The sequence below is a fragment of the Numida meleagris genome, chromosome 5, assembly GCF_002078875.1.
Source record: "Numida meleagris isolate 19003 breed g44 Domestic line chromosome 5, NumMel1.0, whole genome shotgun sequence".
Lineage (NCBI taxonomy): Eukaryota > Metazoa > Chordata > Aves > Galliformes > Numididae > Numida > Numida meleagris.
Window position 1 is genome coordinate 60,242,816 of NC_034413.1, and position 20,080 is coordinate 60,262,895.

General features: G+C 47.9%; 1 protein-coding gene across 8 annotated transcripts in view; it reads left to right on the forward strand.

Moving 5' to 3' along the window:
- GLI2 (GLI family zinc finger 2) overlaps positions 1–20,080 on the forward strand; it is a 185,973-nt gene that overhangs the window by 149,498 nt on the left and 16,395 nt on the right. For 7 of the 8 annotated variants that reach the window (XM_021398987.1, XM_021398985.1, XM_021398990.1 and 4 more), the window contains 5 exons: positions 6,621–6,822; positions 8,957–9,170; positions 10,673–10,786; positions 14,041–14,172; positions 17,584–17,733. In XM_021398987.1, coding sequence (XP_021254662.1) covers positions 6,621–6,822; positions 8,957–9,170; positions 10,673–10,786; positions 14,041–14,172; positions 17,584–17,733 — 812 coding nt within the window. The remainder of the gene's footprint in view (positions 1–6,620; positions 6,823–8,956; positions 9,171–10,672; positions 10,787–14,040; positions 14,173–17,583; positions 17,734–20,080) is intronic. The other variant, XM_021398991.1, reaches the window with a different exon arrangement.

The following is a 20,080-nucleotide window of genomic DNA, read 5'->3' on the forward strand; positions in this document are numbered from 1 at the left end:
TGCAACAGCAAAAGAGCAGATAAGTGGATTAAAATAATAATTAAAAGAAAAGGCCTGTTCAGTGTCACATCACCTCCAAACATCTACAGTTCCATGGAAGCCCAAGATACTGAGTGTGATCCTTCTACAGACCTGAGCCCTTCAGATGACTTTTATCACACTTCTTGGAGAATCTCTCTTCTCACACTTGATGCTGTATGTTTTCACTGCATCAGGTGTGAAAAAAGATCAGAAGAGTAATTGGGCATCAGTGTCAGCTGCAGCCTGTTGGTACTGACCCACTGTCTGTTGAGTGTTCACATGGTGACAGAGCAAGGGTGCCCCAGAGCTGCATCTCTTAGCAGGTCTTTGCTGTGCCGCTGCATCAATAGTTAAACCACTGAAGTAGACCAAATATAATTACGCACCAGACTGCTTCAGTCTGCTGGCTAATGCCAGTGAAAATGAATAACCCTCCAGTTAGCTGTCCTGTTTCATTCTGTCCATCCAAGCAGGGACTCTAAATCCAAGAGCAGAGCTCGAATCCAGTCTTAAAACCAATTGCCGGAAAGCCTGAATTTCCAAACCAAATGTCAACCCCTCTCCAATGGTACAACATTTCTGGTGGGATGCTTTTGAGACTAACTGGCAGCATCTGCTCACCAGATCAAAGCAACCTTTTGCATCTCTTTCCTAGACATGGGTGCCATATGGTGGATTATTCCAGGTAATGGGGTGGGTGCATGAAGGCATCTATGGGGCAGAAAGGTCTGAATGGAGAGCTCTCGTCATTACCTGCAGACCTTCAGGAAGTGCCATTTCCTCTAGACTGACTTGATACTTGTCCTCTTATAGCTCCGTTCATCATCTCTGCTTTAAATATTGTACAAAGCAAATCTGTTTCACCATTGGAGACCCCAAAGAGAAAGGAGACCAAATGATCAGAGAGCAGAGCATTAGCAGCTCCGAGAGCAAGATCTAGATCTTCGGAATAAGGACTCTCATGGCCAGAGAGGGAAGAAGAATTTATCTTTAAATCCATCACTTCTGTTAGCCACAGTGTTGAAAGCGTGATTGAGTTGTCCATACTGATGATGGGAAGGGTAGAAACATGTCCTGAATTCAACTTACGTCCAGGTGGAACGGAACAGAGACAGTCACTCAAGTCACGAGGGCTGCATAGGCATCTTTGTGCAACCTAGCAAGCTGTAATGGCATTTCATCCCGTTCTGGAAGCAGGGATGGACTCCTGCCCTGCTTCTTGCTGACTAGCGCATGGCAGTCACAAATGTCTTGACTTGATAAAATCAGTTTAACTGGGAAAAGGCTTTGTTCAGCCTAGCATAGCCAGCGGGCCGGCATCTGGAACACTCCCCTGGGATGTGGGCAGACGTTCAAGCAGGACTTTATTCCCCCAAGTCAAACAGTGATTCAGCCTCCACTGTTCTCTGTCAGTCACTGCTGTTGGAACCTTTCTACTACAAGCAGATGATTTAATAGTCATCAGGGTAAGGAGCTGGGCTGGCAGCGCAGACAGGCGCTCACTGCAGTTAGCAGTGTGAGAGGTGGGTTCAGGACTCCCCTCCAGAAGATTCACACAATGTGACTGCTCTGTCCAGAGGGACAGAGCCTCACAGTGACCTGGGAAAAGTGCCTTGCATGGGGCCGAGGGCCCAGCACACGGGAAGTGCAGGCTGGGCCTTCTGCATCGCAGATGCCATCCCCAGCCCAGCCAGCTGCCGGCTAACTCAGGCAGACAGCCCGCCCTGCGGTCACTTCCTCAACCACTCTGAGAGATCTTTTTTTTTTGTTTTCTTTGTCCCAGCACAGAATGGAAACTTGCTGAAGTCTCAGAAAAGGTTCAGAGAATGCGAAACGGTTTCCCACCCAGTTCTAGCCAGCAATCCTGTTTTCCTCCCTTGGAAAAATATGTGCACAAGAGAGAAAAAGTCCCAGAGCATCCCATAAGCGCTCTGTCTGTAGTCCTGGTGCACTCTGGTTTCTAAAGAATTCAATTTACATATGCAAGTTGGGTCGTCTAAACAGTTACCTTGTGGATTGGGAGTAGAAGAATGCAGCCTTGTCTTTCAGCGAGGATTTGAGGGAAGCATTAGTGTTCCTTGAACTGTGAAGCTGATCAGGCCCCGGGGAGGGCAGAAAGGAGGGTCCCAGGACAGCATCTGGTGCCAGAACAAATGTCCAGCATCTGCTGCAGTCTGAGTGAGACGTGTGCTGCCGCTGCCCAAAGGGAGAGGGGTATAAGGAACTGGCTGTGCACGGAGTGTTAGTTGCTTCTTGCTGCTGCCTGTTGATGAAGGGATCATCCTTGGATTTACTCTCATGATGGGAGAAAGGGGGTATTTCTGGGCTCTTTGGGTGGACCAGGGCTAGGTGCAGGGAAGCGATGGCCATGGATGTGTTTTAGCAAGGGAGTGGTGAGCATTTGCATCCCAAGTGCCTTGCGGGCTCAGCCACTTGGAAGGAAATTAACCCAATGTGATTCTCTGATCAAGACCACAGCAATGTGCTGCTGCAGTGTCCTTTGGATGGTCCAAATGCTCCCACCACAAGCTGCCCCTCATGTGAAAATGTGAGATGTGCCCTATAGCTTGTCACTGGCCCCCTGTGGGTAAATCAGAATCTGGGAGGAAAATCAGTTTCTGAGTAATTTGTGGATGTGATAATTCATAGACTCAGTACCAGGTGTGGGCTCTGACCCATCACTTCTTTCTGAGCTTTAGTGAGAAAGGCTGGTATGCAAGGGAAAGCGACTGAAGGTAAAAAGGTCTCTGAGATAGAGAGGCACAGAGAAGTTTGTTTTAAAAGTGGAAATTCAGGCAGATTAATGAACCTGTAAGTCATTCCGTATTTTTGTTTCAATTTCTATGATGACTTCGGGCTTCTGAACAAAACTTCTTTCAGAATAACAACAGCCAAATTCATATTTTGGTTTGTTTGTTTCAAGAGCCGTGAAGGGGGTGTTGTGGCCACCCTGGTGCTAAACCCTCCGAGGCACTCTGTCTCCATCTCTCTGTGTCTGAAAAATGGATCCCTCCTTCATTTCCGTCTCTGGGCATTCACTGCTGGAAAAGTTGTGTGCCGTTTTTTTCCTTTGAAACATCACTGGATCTTGGGCAGTACAGGATTTTGCTTACGTATTCAAATGGCTGTCAGTCAGCTCGCACTGAACGCTTTGTCTATGTGTGCAGCTCCCCTGACATTTGTCTTTGCTGCTGCCTGTTATCACTTAATGTTCGTGTTTCGTGTCCTCGGATCAGGGGACTAGGCCAGGCTGATTTTGTTAAGAATGATCCTAGTGCTATGAATCTGCTTCTGAGTAATAATTGTGAACAGATTCCCCCTTCCTAATACAGCCATGAGTGCTTCCGTGTGTGGTTCAGTTCCTTTTACATTTCCCGGATGCTTTCTTTCCTGGGTGCTGCTATTGAGAGGAGATGAATTGCTCATCTGTAGCATGATTTTAGGTCTCAGCTTTTTCTGAAAACCTGCAAGATCTCAGAGGCTTTTGTGTAAAGCATGAACCCAACCAATTGGATCCGCTATCAGACATTTTGTTTGGCCCAACAGTACTTGCAGGAGCTAAATGAGAGCAGACACTAATGCAAGGGATATTCCTGGTTTGGTGCAGGAGAAGTCCCAGGCCAGCTTGCCCATCTGACAGCTTTCAGCAGAGTTTTACGCGGGTTAAAAATGACCTACCTGTGTGGAGCCAGGAGGGCACCCACGCTGGTTGCACCAGTGAAACCAGGGCTTCTGTTGGATGTCAGGACTTCTTCCCTCTGCAAATTAACGGTGACCAATGGCTGAACCAGCACTGTGGACATAAATCATTGGAAGGAGCAGCGAGAAATGAGTACAAGGCTTTTCTTTCTATTTAGTAATTTATCAAGGGAAGTGGCACATTAATAAACAGATCTCCCTTGAGGTGTGGGAGTAACAGAGATAAATATGACTGTCAAATCTGGCCTGCTTCCTTCTGTTAGAGAAGGAGAAGACTGTGGGAATGCAAATGCAGAAAGCAATAACTATATCTGGAAAGATGCATATTATTTGTAGGACAGAAACATTGACAACTCAGCCGAGATGGAGCCCCATTGTACTTGGTAGATGCAACACACAGGAAATAAAACACAAACGCTGTCTAAAGGAGTTCATCTGAATATATGGCACTGGGAAATAGGGACAGAGAAAGAAGAAGCAACTTACTCAAGGAGATGTAGCTGGGGAGGACTGGGAACAGCACCCAGGTCGTTCAGGGTCATGGACTATGTAATGAATGAGGATGCCTTATTGCCAGAAAAACGAATTAATGAGTTCTCATCAATGATAGTAATGCATTATTATGTTGTGGGCAGAGTACCGTTTTTATCTTTACAAATTGGACCCAAGCAACCCTTGTGTTACTTGCTTTGGGGCCCTGTCAGAGCCCACATTTCATGGAGAAAGTGTGAAATTTGGGTATTCTCCAGTCCCAGTCTTTACAAAGGAGCTTCGTTTACTCATTCTGGTTTTGCTTCCATAGCACCTTGGCACAGCAGCATCTGCTTTTCCAGCTCCTGAGGGAAGCACCACTCACTGTGGCAGAATGGGGCTGGGCAGGGCCAGCCGCAAGCATTCAGAAAGTTTGAGTCTGGTCCCAGCAGATCATGGGACAGCCTTAACAGTCAGGTGGTGATGTTGTAGATTACCACGTGCTCTTTGTGTTTGCTGCTTGGTCCTTGAGTTTTCAAGCTTCTTCCCCACCCCATGAGGCTGCAAAACATATACAAAATACTGTAAGAAGGGGTTCCGCATGTATACAGCAACATGCGTTTTAGGAGAAATTCCCAGTATTGTTAGTCTTGCAGTGAAGGAATCGCAGCAAGCAGCTCTTGAAGCTTCTCAGGTGTAGGACAAAAGTCATGAGAGTGCTTGGTTCAGCCTAACCTTAGACTTCCAGTGTGACCTCAGGCAGGTCACTTACCTTGTGTAGAGGGGGACATTAAGAGTAGCAGGGGAGCAGTGGCACTAAACCCCATGAACCTCATGGTACCCAGGCGCAGCAAGGATGGAGCCACTTGGGTAAATGAGTGACTCATGTGGGCTCTGGGAGACTGAAGCCCAGCCACTGGTCTCAGGAAAATGTTGACACAAACTTTTGCGAGCCAGTACAAATCAAGGAACACTTTGTTCCAGCTGCCAGGATGTATTTTACCACCTTGTACATCCCATTCACCCCTCTCATACCAGCACTTGTCTGCAGGGCAGAAAATTCATGCTCCTGCAAAGTGCCAGCCTTGTATTTGGTGAGTCGCAACTGAAATCTGTCCCTCCAACTGTCTAAAGGAAAATAGCTTGCATTGTCTGTCTGGGCAAGTTACTGCTTCCTTCGCAGTCCTTAATAGGATATAGCCACAGCAAGCCTGCAGGGCAGCTTCCCAGGAGACCACCACTGGAAAATAATAGGTAGTAATGCAGCACTGTGCTCACCTGGGTGGATGATGGGGATTACCACCAGACCCAGTGGCATATTTCACCCTTAGAAATCTTCTTTTGAATAATAGGCAACTCTTGGAAGCTGCTTTCCTTGCTTTGGAGGGTCCCAAGCCCATCTACGGAGGGCTGGGGCTTGGCCAGGCGTTGCAGCTGATACCTGGTTATCGGGAGCAGCTGTGATGTTGCCCAGCCCCGGCTCCCATCCACGCCACCCCGTGACTTGCAGGTGGTTTAGTCTTGGGCAGAGTTTCCTCAGGATGAAGTCAGTTGTTCCAGTTAGCAGTGCCGAAACATTGGGGGAGGCCAAATTAGTACAGTAGTAACTCACCGTGTATTGCAGATCCACAAACGGGACTGGCAGGGTTGGAAATGACTTCATGCCTGAATGATTGACAATTGCTAATAGGGTCCAGGCCCTGGCAGATCCCCTTGGAGGAGGAGAGCTTGAACTTTGCGCCTGAGCTGCCAAATTGGTTTTCTTAAAACTCCTAATTTACTTTCGAGGCTCTCAGAGTCTCTCACCCTGCGTTAATGGGATGGTCAGCATTGTGCTCGCTTTGATGCCTGCTCCCTCTGCGCAGCATTGCACGCACCGTGTCCGAGGGCTGCCCGGGCTCTGACGTGGTTCTGCTGGCCTCTACTCTTCCCTGAGTCAATGGGATGACTGTGTTCACGGAAATCCTATGGGGCCTTTTCCCTTTTAATTTCAAGTTAATTTAGTGCCAATGAAAAACGATGACTGACAGGCTTCTGTTTACCCTCTGAGGAGAACGCAGCATGCCATTCTGCCTGCCCCGGGTCACTCAGCACTGAGCAGAGGGGAAACCTCAGCTGCTGCCTGCTCTGCTTCTTATACATCCCACAGCAGTGCCGAGCCAGCAAGTCTCAGCTCCTGCTCATTGCCCTTCCTGAGCACCCCTCTGCACCCAGCACGGTGATGACCACGCCAGCAATGGGCTGAGCTGGCCATTCGCATCTCCAAGTGATGGTTGAGTGCACTGGGCGTTCCCTCCCCACGCCTGCTGAAACCCATCCTCAGCCACCAGGCATCTCCTTCCCCTAACCTGGCCGCAGGAAGGAGCAGCCCACTGGTTTTGGCTGGCAAAGTCTGTGCTTCATTTGCCCCTCCTCTCTCTTTCTGACAGTGTCCCGGTTTTCAAGCCCGCGGGTGACTCCAAGATTAAGCCGAAAACGAGCCCTGTCTATCTCCCCGCTGTCTGATGCCAGCATTGATCTGCAGACGATGATCAGGACCTCCCCAAACTCCCTTGTGGCGTATATTAACAACTCCAGAAGCAGCTCAGCGGCGAGTGGCTCCTACGGCCATTTATCTGCTGGGACAATAAGGTAATGCTTTGGGGGCGGATCTATCTAACTGTGTAATCATGGAGGGGTGGTGTCCTCCGGGTGGTGTCCTCCAACAAGGGAGACTCATCGTGGCCTTCCAGTACTTGAAGAGAGCTTATAAGCAGGAGGAGCACTGGCTTTTTTCGCAGTGTAATAGCGACAGAGCAGAAGGAATGGCTTTAAACTAGAGGGGAGGTTTAGGTTAGATGTTAGGAAGAAATTCTTTACTCAGAGGGCGGTGAGGTGCTGGAGGACACTGCCCCAAGAGCTGTGGGTGCCCCATCCCTGGTGGTGCTCAAGGCCAGGTGGGATGGGGCCCTGGGCAGCCTGAGCTGGTGGGGGGCAACCAGCCCACGGCAGGGGGTTGGGATTGGGCAGACGTTAAGGTGCCTTCCAACCCAAGCCATTCTGTGATTCTGTGAAACCTTCTCTTGTAAGAAATCATCCCCAAAGTATTCTCGAAATTATTGGCCCACATTCTTAAAAAAAATGTTGCCTGGGTGGATTTAAGAGCCTAATTCTAAAAACATATCTGAAAGAAAATCTAAGCCCTTGAGTAAAGTTTTGCTCAAATCTTAATTAAAAAGCACTTACGCTTGGCAGCTTACTGTTGTCAATTCCTGCCGTGATTGCTTAACCTAAGTTTCACAATGTTGTTATTCTTTTTATTACTTAACTGTTAAATATGTTAGTTCTAATTAACATTGTTGCTGCAAAGCAAGGGTTTATAAAGATCCTGTGCTTTTAAAGTTGTAGTGGAACATTGCCATTAGTAAGCGTTGCATTAATTTTATCAGTTACTTTATCTGGCAGTGTCATTTGGAAATTGTAGAATGTAACATACAGCTAACTTAAAAAAACAGTGACAGTCATTTTTGGACTTCGTTGTAACACAGCAGTGCTGTGCAGCAGCCTGCCATCACACCTCATTTACTGCAGCACACATTTAACTCCTAGAGCTCTTTACCGCTGCAGTGATTTTTGCCCATTATTCTTCTGGTCAAGCTGTCATTAACTAGTTTGGAAGAGAAATACTAATTGTATGGTCACCAGCAATGAGTGTTTTCTCTAAAAACAAAATTGGAAATGAAGTCTGTTGCTAATTATGACCCTGTTCCCTGAGCACTCACACCATGGGCAGTTTTAGTGACATGAGAAAAAGTACCATGAGGGTAAGGACCCTGGGCAGATATGTTTTAAAGGTGCCAAATAATCACTTTGGGGCTGGGACTCTACAGTTTGTGCATCTCACACCTGGAGTAAAGGGAGCAGAGAATACTCACCGCATCTCCTGTGTTCCTCCATCTCTGTCAATGGGATCATAGAATCATAGAATCATTTGAGTTGGGGGGACTTTTAAAGGCCATCTAGTCCAACTCCCTGCAATGAACAGGGACACCTACTGCTCCATCAGGGTGCTCAGAGCCTGGTTCAACCTGATCTTGAATGTCTCCAAGGACAGGGCATCCAGCGCAGATGCATCCCTCAGGTGTGAAACCCTTACTTCCAGAAGCAGAGCTTCATTTCTAATGCCTCTGCCTGCTGCACCTTGGCTCCAGCCTGTTGCCTCCAGCTAGCCCCAGGGAGCTGGTGGGGTTTCTGGTCACTGCTGACCTAGATTGGAGCTGTACCAGTGACCTACATATGAAGGGTGACATACTTCAACAGTCCCCTGAGCCAGCATGTCCCTCACCTGAGTGCAGAGTAAACTATATGTTTGGACTGTGCTAAATGGCTTGTGATTCACCCTGGCTGTGATCTCTGCCAGGTGAGCCAGGTGATGCTGGGGTTTCACAGCCCCAGCAGCTTAACCCTGAGCTTGCAAGCCTGCAGAATAGTGCTGGGAAAAGCTGGGGGATGTGGGGCTGCGAAGCCAGATGTGTTCTGAGCTCCCTGCCAAGGGCTTTGGCTGTTTTTAAACATAAGAAGCAAAGAAATTATGGTCAGTCTGATACATGGGTTGAAAAATTTGCTGAGGTTCACATGAGACAAAGCTCGTCTCTGCAGCAGAGCACAATAGCAGGCTTATTGTTGCCTTGAAGCACCTAGCTGTGACACTGCAGCCTCTGAGAAGTCCTGGCCAAACTCAATCAGAAATAATCCCTCATCATTTCTCTTCCTCCCACCACTGCAGCCCTGCATTCAGTTTCCCCCACCCCATCAACCCCGTGACGTACCAGCAGATCCTGACCCAGCAGCGAGGTCTGAGCTCGGCTTTCGGGCACACTCCTCCCCTCATCCAGCCGTCTCCCACCTTTCCCCCTCGGCAGCACATGGCCGTCATCTCCGTCAACCCGCCTCCGGCACAGATGAGCAGCAACAGCAACTGCATCTCTGACTCCAGTCAGGTAGGGGTGGCTCTTACCTTACAGCACTCTTTATTCCTTCTGACAAAGCGTTTCTGGACTTGTCACAGTCTAATTCTGCACCCACCTCCCTCCTTGGACACCCACACCCGCGCATACCTATGCAGGAGCCAATGGCCTTGATCCAGCGAAGCACTGAACGTGATACCCAGGGCCATCTCAGGCAGCAAATCTCTTGAGCACGTGTCGCATGCTGCTGAAATCAGTGGGATTTGGCACGTGCTGAAGTGTTTTGCCAGATAAGCACATGAATGCTGTGAATCAAGCTTTGTCGGTCTTTCACCCATCCCTCCTTCCTTTTTTCTACTGATATGGATCATGCAGGTAGTTTTAAAGCACATGATTCCTTCCCTCACTAGCAGGTAAGTGCATCCTGTGTAGGACCTCTCACCATTTTACATGTTATTCCTTTTTTCTAGTTGTCACTTCCTCAGGTGGCATTCTCTCTTGTGTCTCCGCTGTTGGTTTTAAGTTTTGCAGAATCAAAGGCCACATTTTGAGTATTAGGAATGCTGTAATGCATGTGAAATCATACACCTCACCTGGTCCATTCCGATACCTGTGCCCTCACACACACGTGTGTGTGCACACACCCTCCCTACACACATATGCAGTGAATACGCCTAGCACATTTTTAATCATTTTTCCTTCTCCTTTTCATTCCTTTGAAGTTTAAATTGCAATTGCTTTTCTCCCCAGAGACTTACTTCACCTCATTTCACACCCATTTCAAATTGCTGTTTTAGTTGCACTATACTGAACTTTTCAGACTGGTTTATTGTTTTAGGAGTTATCATGGCTGCTGCACTGCAAACTCTGTTTGTTATTGAAGGTTATTTGATTGATTGGTTTTGTTTTCTTCCCACAAACTGGCTACCAAAATAATGTGGCTGGTAGGAGTTGTGCCTCTGTTTAATAACTTGCATGACCAATCTTGAGCAATTAGCAAGAGTGTATTTAAAATATTAAAGTTCCAATTTTATGCATGTACAGTGGGATTTTTTTTTTTCTCGTGAAGTTGTTCTCATTTTTTAAGAGCTTAGCAAAATATACACACTGCCTTTCATGCACCCAGCATGAGGGAGCCCTCACATGTATCCAGTGCCCCTTACTCTTCTCAGGAATTCATTTTCTCCACAAGTCATTTCATCACATTGAGAAATAAAACCGTGGCTTGGCTGGGGGTTGCATAACATTTTCATGGATCTGACAGGGACTGGATCATTCTGAAAGAGCCAGGCTTGCTGATGAGCTTGCAGAAGCTGACGGTGCCCTTTATTTTCCCCTCTCTCTGCCTCGCACAAACCCACACAGGCTAGTTTTCACATGAAGCCCATGCCAGCAGGCCAACCCGCCATTGTCCCCATCCACTCTCGAAGTTCAACCTTGACTGATTTTTTAGCTAACTTTGAACAACGCTGTGGGCTGCATTGAGTCTCTCATCCCAAACCCTGTACCACATCTTGCCTGGTTTTCCTTCCTAGAGCAAGCAGAGCAGCGAGTCAGCCGTGAGCAGCACCGTCAATCCCGTAATTAACAAGCGCACCAAAGTCAAGACCGAAGTCGAGGGCTTGCCCCCAGTATCCCCAACCACGCAGGTAACCTCCTTGGTGCGAGACGTGTTGGGGGCCCAAGGCAGCAAAGCTGCTGGGTCTTCTTGCCTCTGGGAACGATGCTGTTGGCATGTTTTGATGCAGTGACTGAGTGAAGCATTCAGTGGGTGCTTAGGACTCAGCATGCTGCTGCTGTGGTTGGATACAGAGAGAGGAGGGAGGGAATATTTGAAGCATGATAACTTTAAAAAATGACATTGGAGTTTTTTGTGCTGCAAAGCAAGCAGTATTGGTGTTTCAGAGCAAGCATAGATTACAGGGGATTCTTGCATGTAGGTAGAAAGCTTGTGAAAGAGAGGACTCCTTGATTCAACAAGGAATTGCTCCTAGCAACATCCTTTACACCGGTGACACATTTGACACCAAAAAGGGTCCAAAGCCCTTTGCTTTCTTTCCAGAGCTCTGTGATTGCAAACTGTTTAATGGCTGACAGTATCCATCTGACCATCCTTTATCACAACTGTAAACTATCAGGAGTGCTCTGGGCACTTCATTTTCATGAAATATTAGGCCGTGTTATTGTCAAGCGAATGGAAGAGTTGATGACAAATTTCTCCTTCTGCCCTGGTTCAGGAGCAGGTCTCAGCATGATGCATGGGGACAGCAATGTGTGCAGTCATCAGGGGGCTGGTAAAATTGATGAAGATAGCATATCAGGGAAAGATAAACATGCTGTAGTCAGCACGATTAGGGCAAAGAGGCATCTCTCTGGAGCTTTGAGTTTAGGAGCGCATCCACACACTGCTGGAAAAGCACGTGCCCCAAAAAACCAATCTGGCCAGCACCCAGGCTAATAGGCAACATGTTTCTTTCCTGCAGCAAAAGAAAAAAGATTTGAAAGCCATCACCGGCTTTCTAAAGCATCTGTAGCAGAGGAGCTGTGGGACAGACAGCTGCTTCCTAGACAGCTGTCATTGACAGCAAGGAGTGCCCATAAAGCACCAGTCTGCTCTCCCATGCTGCTCTGCCCCAGTGCTTCATCCACTGAGTCCCATGTGAAATAAGCACTGCAGGAAGGGAGGGAATTGTTTAAAGTAGTGCGTGGAGGCTTGATTAGAAGAACAAGGTGAAATTTAGAGAAAGAAAATGTGTTCTGGTTAGTAGTACCCCGAGGGAAATGTAGTTTTCACATCTTACAACATTTCAGGATTGACTGGGAGGTTACTGGAAGGTGCCTTGTGAGAGACAGTCCATTCCTGGCAGGAAGAACAAGTTAAAAGACTGAATGTCGTGGATGTCTCCTTTTAGGCTGGTCTAAGCAACAGCCAATTTTTAAATTTGGTGATTCCCATTCTGCAGGAGACTCTGCTGAAAACCTGATTATTGAGAAACAGCCATCCCAAAAAAAGCATCCATATGTGTGTTTTGTTTTGGAAACACTGCATTAGAAAAACCTCATGTGAGCTGTGGTTTGAGTGTCTAAAATCCTTGTCCAAACAGAATCTCCCGTGATGGTGCGTGCTATAAAAAACGTAATCCAGACAAGATCCATGGAACACAGTGAAGCACAAGGCAAGACAGACCTGAGTTACTGTGCTCTTATGATACCACCGTAGCTCCAATGCAGGCTCAGATTGATGTTGGACTAGCCAGAAATGAAACGTGTCAATCCTCTTCAACAAATTAAAAAGGTTTCTGGTCAGTTTTTCCAACAGAAAGTAGAAACATTTTGGCAAAATAATACTTCTAGTAGAAAATTCCACTTTTTCAGGGACCGCTTGTTGTGGAAAGAAGCATTTCAACAAAAGTATTGTTCACAGCTCAACCAAATAGAGTTGCTGGAAAAAGAAACTTCTGTTTGAACTTTCTCGGGCTATTGCTCTGATATACTTTGAATCTCCAGAAGTCTTTCTGTGAATTTCTGCAGTTCCTTTCCCAGGAGCCACTTTGCAATATATACCTGTATATTTTTCAAATGAAGAGCTAATTAAAACAAATCTCTTCCTCTCCATATCTAAACTGTTGAACTGAAAAGTCACAGCTGGCATGTATGTCATGAGCAAGTTAATGAAAATTGTTGAACTCTCATGCAGCAGATCTCACTTTCCATGCCATAGAATGCCGTTAAGTCATTAATCATTGCAGGCTCTCGGTAGGCATTGCGAAGGTGTTGATGGGGGAGTTGATGGCAGCCAAATAGGTCCATCTGGGCAGGTCAGAGACAATTTGAGATGGGTCTAGCTGTGGCTAAATACTTATGGGGCCAGCCAGAGCATCAGATCACAAAGAACAGTGTCTGATGGAGTCCAGGCACCCCAGGTGCTCCTGTGCCCTAGAGGTGGGATGATCTGTGCTGGGCAGTGGTAGTAACTGGGAGGAAAGGGAATGAAGAGGGTCAAAACCAGCAGGGTTTGTTTTGCATTGCTAAATTCCAGAGTCAACGTTGGCCGCTGGTTGCCTTGACTGCAGTGCAAGTAGCTGTGACTCACGTTGAGTGACCGTTGTCCCTCTGACTTGTAGTAATTTGCATTCATGTTCTATGTTACACTGTTGTGTAGGTGTCAACACTTTCCTTGCAGCAGCCATATAAAATATCTTTTGTGATTCATTTAGCGCTGAGGAGTTGGGTAGACAGAGAGGTTCAGGAGAGAGCACACAGTGTGCCTAGTATTAAATTAACTCATTTATGAAGATCCCATACTGGAGCCAGAGCCCCTGGATCTCTGCTCTGCAATCCAACCATCATGGGGTTTTGCTCAAGATTCTTAAATTTGCCAGTCGCAGAAAACTCTGAGCGCTCAACACTTTTTCCCCATGGAGTGCCCTGCTGACATAAATCTTTGGGTAACAGTTAAGCATCATTTTCTGATCTACTGAAAGACGAATATGTGCCTCTCCCCTGCCCATGTCAGGGGAGACTGGTAGCTATAAACTTTGGCTGCTTTCTTTGTGCTCTTATTTCCCTCACCTCCACAGATCAGAAGTTTTGCTCCAGCAAAGGACAAAAACAAACACCAAAAGCTTTTTCCTTTCTTCAGCCTTTCCTGCAGCTGCTCCTGACCTGACTGGAGCCAGCACCACTGCAACCATGGCTTTGGGGTGTTTCATGTATTGTCATTAACTCTGATCCATTTCTGCCAAAACTCTGTAACTCATTATTTCTCTGTAATCAAGGATGCTGTGTTGCTGCAATGAGCTCACCTTAGTGATCAGTTGGTACCTGCCCTGTAATCTATGAGTGACAGAGGAATTCAGATGAAAGAAGTTCACCTTATACAACACACTGTTGTGTCTTGCAGGAGCATCTGACAGACCTGAAAGAAGATCTAGATAAGGATGAATGTAAACAGGAGCCTGAGGTTATTTATGAGACGAACTGTCACTGGGAAGGGTGCACAAAGGAATATGACACTCAAGAGCAGCTCGTCCATGTGAGTAATGGCTGGGAGGAAACTCCAGCGATAAATTTGGGTTTCTGTGCACTTGTCCTCATTTTTTATCACTAGCTGCTGTACAGCCAGAGCCCACTCTGGGAGCTACTAAAGGTGCAAATCAGAGATACGATGTGTAAACACTGCCAAAGCAGGTTGCTGCTCCCTGAGGAGTTTAGCTGCAAGAAGCGTCTCATAGATTATTTGATGTTGCTCTCTCCCCAGCTGCTGAGGCTGCAGTTTTTGTCTCCCTTGTGCACAATCTAGTAAAAGAAGATCCACGCAGAGGACCTGATCAAAAAGTGGGGAGAAGGACTGAGTCCTTCTCTCAGGCTGTATTCACTGAGCCTCCTCACACAGCTACACTAGTCATATGTGGGCCAGGATGGCCTATACCATCCTCAGACCTTGGCCAGTGACACGAGCTGTGGGGCCATGTCACTTAGGGACTGTTGACATGCCCTCATCCCTCCCACCTCCCTGCCCATAAGCAAAAGTAGAGCACTTCCAGAGTGTGGAGACATGCTAAGATAAGAATTCTAGTGAACATGTGAACATGTCTCCCTCAGGGTCTGAAATAAAGGAAGTGGGCTGATTTTTTAAAAATTGGGAAATAAGGCTTCAATAATCACAGTGATGTCCCCAAACCAGTGTCAAAACAGCTCTCTGAAGGATCTCCAAACCAAGTCATTCAAACTAAATTTTCAGTTCTAATTAATTCCAAGAACCTTTTGTGTGCTTTGCTTCATGTGGGAATCCACTGTTTGGTTTTCCTGTGGCATCTGGGGTTGACAAATCCCTCAAACTCCAAGCAAGTCCCTGAGAAATCTGTGTCTGAGCCCCATCCTGCCCTCAGCCTAGCAACCTCCCAGTCCTCATTTGGGCCTGTGGGTGAGCCCTGCTTGTTGGAAGCCAGCCAAGGCCTGCTGGGAATTTGTCAACCTCAGCAACCATGCTGCAACCCTTTGTTATAGGTTTTCATTTTACTCTAGTCATGTTTAGATGCCACCAAGTAAGCATTAGTCTCCATCCCTCAAGCTTTGCACACAAATGTAACCTTAGCCCAGAGAGACTGTGCTCCAAATGATCATTCTTCAACCTAAGGCTAGGTTAAACCTGCCCACCCCTGCCAGCCATTACCCATCCAGAACAACAAGTCCTTGAGGACAGACAGATCTGGAAATTGTTTTCAAGGGCCAAACGAGCAATATGGGTTTCTGTTTAATGGATTGCACATTGTATGTCTCAGGGTGGTGCTTTACTGTAGTTAAACCACAACGGCCATGTCGGATGGGCTGGTCTCGCTTTTGTCCAGCAGTATTTGTGCACTTCCGTCTCAGATGTAAGAGAAAACCTTTAACTCTGCCCAGTGCAGGGCAGATCCAGGCAGCTCAGCACAATTTATTTCCAGAAAAAAGCCAAAGAAAAATATTTGACAAAATGTCTAAGATTTTCCTAAATTTGGATGTTATAAAAACAGGTACTTCTGTACTATGATTACTAGCAATGTGGGGTTGTGGATTTGGGATGCCCAAAATACACATGTAAATGAAATACAGATGTCATGGCCAGCTTCTGAGAAGGTGGCATCCCACCATACATGGAAAAATTCCTGTTTGTGTGCAGAGCAAAGTACCTGGGCATGCAGGGCCTGTTCTGCACACGCAGTGGGCAGTGTACTTGTGGGAGCAGTGCATGTCGAAGAGGAGCAGTGGGAATGAGAACATATTTTTTCAAGCACCACTACTGCTCCCAGCCTGGAAGGCTGCACACATCTGAGAGAAGCCCAAGGAGAGCCATATGCCTGGTAGGGGTTCGATGGAGGCTGCAAAGCAGCATAGTTAAGTGTGGTGAGTCGTGTGACTGTTCCTCCATAGCGTGATGGGAAGCAGATGTTGCCCAGACAGTGAGTTCATAATCCTTAAGGGGGGCTGCAGTCCCCCACCAATAAAAGTGTCTTCCTCTGGCCGAAGGGGAACCCAACAGGAGAGCCCACACGCTTCCTGCTAGCGCTGTCTTGCGTAGTCTCGGTTGCAAGTCAGATTCCCATGCAAACAGAGCCAGGAGACATCTTTGCAGTCTGGTCTGGATGTGGTTTAATGTGTCCATAGGTCTCCCAGAGGGCTAACCAGATCTCTGCCAAAATCTCACACCACTGCTGTGTTATAAAATCAGAACCATAGGCATCTGTGCTCCAGTCACACCCGAAACCTAACCCAGAGCTGCATACCACAGCCTCCTTCTGTCATCCTGGCATTTGGCAGGTCTTTGTCCCCAGGCCTGGGTCATGGCATATGGAATGCCAGGCTTGAGTCAGCTGGGGCCATGAAGGCACACTGCTCTGTTTTCCTGAGTTTCTGTGTCCTCATGCTGCCCCGCCACCCCGACAAATCCCATCCCAAGCCACAGCATGTGTGCCTGGCCTTGGCCAGAGGGTGGAGATGGGGACTGGAAAAAAATCTCAGCACAAAAAAACAAAACCCAAACCCAAAGTGGTTTATTTTAGGATTTCCTGTCAGTGAATGTCTGCTGAAAACACAGGAGCAAGGACAGGCATTATTTTTGGCAGCAAACCCCATTCAGAGAGACAAGGCTGCCGCTGGAGCTGCGCTGCCAATGGGCCAGTCTCCGACTGTTTATTTTCACCAGGGCTTCATCTGACTCTGGATGGTAAAAAGCAACCCTCATCTTCCTCTCAGGGAAGATGAAGGCATTGTTCTGGGGCTGACTTCTCAATACCCAGAAGGAGTATTTTAGGGACCCAAGAAATTAACAGTTTTGGGGGCCACCAAGCTCTCCCTAGCACACAGCTCTCAGATGCTGTCATTTCCTGCCAGCCCCACGCTGAGGCAGGTGGAGGTTTCTGGGCCAGCACTGTGCTGGCTTGTCTCCTCTGCCCCCTCTTTTGGCATCTCTCCACGATGGGGTCCCGGTTGCGTGGTGTGGTGCAGGAGGTTTTGGCAGACAAAAATGACACTGTCATAGAGTCATAGAATATCTCAAGCTGGAAGAGACCCATAACCATCATTGAGTCAACTCCTGTCATCTATGGCCCACTAGCATCATCTTCCCTTCACCCATCAGCACTGGCACTGGGCACCCCCAGGAGGCACCAAGAGGGCTCCTTGCTCCCTGGCACTGCATGTCCCCGTTGCTTTTGCAGCATTTATGGCAAACCTCTGATTTATAGCTGCTTTGGACCTAGCACCCAGCGGGGCATGCCAGACCACAGTACTGGTCCCCATGTCCCTGTGGACAGGGGTTCTTGGGGTTATCTGTGCACCTGGCTCCCAGGTGCAATGCCCAATGACAAGCACTGGGGAGGGCACGGCTGGTTTTGGGAACACCATCTGTGCTTTGCTGGCATCAGCTCTTCCAGGAGTGACCTGTTTCTCCCTTCTCTCCCACCAGCACATCAACAATGATCATATCCACGGGGAGAAGAAGGAGTTTGTCTGCCGCTGGCAGGACTGCACGCGGGAGCAGAAGCCCTTCAAAGCTCAGTACATGCTGGTGGTGCACATGCGAAGGCACACTGGAGAGAAGCCCCACAAGTGCACGGTGAGCTGACTGGGACGTGCAGAACTTCTCAGCTTGGGAAATGGGACACTGGATTTTGGGTCACACAAATGTGTGTGCAAACAGGGTCATTGCTGCTTGCAGGTTGCACCCTGGGGACAGTGCAGGTGCTCCAGGAGGAAGGCAGCTGAGAGACTGGTGGGCAAAACTGTTTTTCTTGGGGACTGGGTTCAGCTCTACCGCAGAGATACAGAATGACTCAGGACAAGTTGCTTAATGTGCAAAACAGGCAACTTAGTGCTTGTGTCCAAGAAGGAAACTCAGGAACACCACACTACAGGGAAGCAGCCAGCCTTGATTGTGTGCAGTTCAGCATCACATTCAGCATTGCCTAGCACTACTGCTGGGGGATGCAAGTTTCCTGCACCCGTGTACCCGAGCATGCACACAAGCTACCTTCCAGCCTGGGGATCTGGGCCAACACCTCCTGCCTCCACTCTCTTAATCCAGAGGTGAGGTGAACCCCCAGGTGCTCCAGCTCAGGAGGAGCTCTGTTCCCAAACCTTCTGTGTGCACACAGCATGGCACCTAGCATTAATCACTGGCTGAGGAAGAGTGTAGGGTGCCATTTTGTATCTCAATCCTGTGGGTAGGGGCTCACCTCTTCCTCAGCCTTGAGGGATTGAAGCCCTTGTCTCCCATCCCCCGTGGAGTCAAGCCACTGGCTGATGTGAGGCAGCCAAGGACACGTGGGAGGGGACGTTGGAGAGAAGTGAGCCATGGAGTTCAGTGACTGCAGTCAGCTGGTAGGAGAAGAGAGCTGCTCATCTTGTCTTCTCACATATGCTTCAGCCCCAGGGTCCAGCCTTATCTTTTTCTATCCTCTGCTCCCACCCTTTTCCTCTTCACAGTACCTCCTCCACTGCCAGAATTACGCTGTTCCTCTCCCCAGGGTCTCCAGGATGAGTCTCTCTGCTTGGCAGATGTCCGAGCTCTCCTCCAGTATCTTCCTCCTCTTCTGCTGCATTAGTCACTTCCACCCCTGCTCCCCCCCATCTCTGTCCTAGCTCCTGCTTACGAATGTTAGGATATGTATTATTTGCTTGCTGCATGACTCTTTTATCAATCTTCCAGCTGTGCGTTCATTTAATTTAGAGCATAAGCTCCCCAGGGCATGGGGCCGTGTCTTTTGTTTTAATCTTCTAAAGCACCTTGCCCACTTCTAGTGCTTTACCAATCTTCCTTTTGAAAGTATCAAGGAGTATTGATCAGTGGTATGCTGCAAAGTAAGCAGCAGCAAGGGAAGACTAGTCCTGCCCTTGCGGGTAGAGGGACTGAGAAGGTGAAAAGTAGCAGGGACTTCTTCAGGACTGAAATGGAGCGGGAAAATCCACTGCTCCTCAATCCTGCCTCTCTGCAGCCTTGGTTTTCTCTCACTGTAGCAGTGACAAGGCTGTGGGAGTTTGCAGTCCCGAGCCATCCTCTGCCTGCAGGAGAACTGCAGTCTTTCTGTGTGTGATGTGTCACAGCAGCTCTCTCTGAGGTGGAGTACTGACCATTTCCAATTGCCTGGGATACATGGAAGCTCTGCAGATGGTGCCCTTCTTTGGCAGAGCATTCCTTGCCTGAGTCTGGCAGTGATTTTTCCAAGTGCCATTCATTTCAGACAAGTTTGTGGTGTACACAAAGCTGTAGATGAACCCTATTGCAGCTTGGGATCCAGTAAAGAATTGTTTCAACAGATGACAGCCAGAACTCCCACTGACATAATTGAATCCACGACTAAGAGTGGGAACAACTTCTTTGAACAAGCACAGGATTCTTTGCTGAGAAGACCTTATTCGAAAATGGGACCTCAGAATTTTTCTTCTTCAACTGCATTTTTGTGTCAGTATCCAGCAAAACCAGAATGGACACTTGAGTTGAACTCATGCTGAGTTCCTTTTGTTTTTCAGTGAGTGGAATGATGTATTTCAATAACCATAGACAACTCCAGTTGTAAAGGACTGTCGGCCTATGCCAAGAGAAGGAAAGGCTATACTATATGCGCTACTTCACATCTGTGGCATGTTCCATGGGTCTGATGGGCTGAGGAAGGTTGTCTGAGAAAGGGGAACCAGATTCATCCCACCCAAACATACCTTCAGAAGGAATCATCTCTTGAAGGATGTTCTTTGAAGAGATCTGGATATCAGATGATCACAGAGCCCTGATTTCCACCATCCCCATGCCAGACCATAAAGGGATAACTAAGTAATTCTGTGTCTTTTCCAGCACAGCGAAGCTGTAATTGAATCATCCTATGCCTGTGTGCTGGGGTCCTAGATGACAAGGAATGGGAGAACCTACTTAGAGGAGCCCTATCCGTGCAGAGCCAGGACAGTGGCAC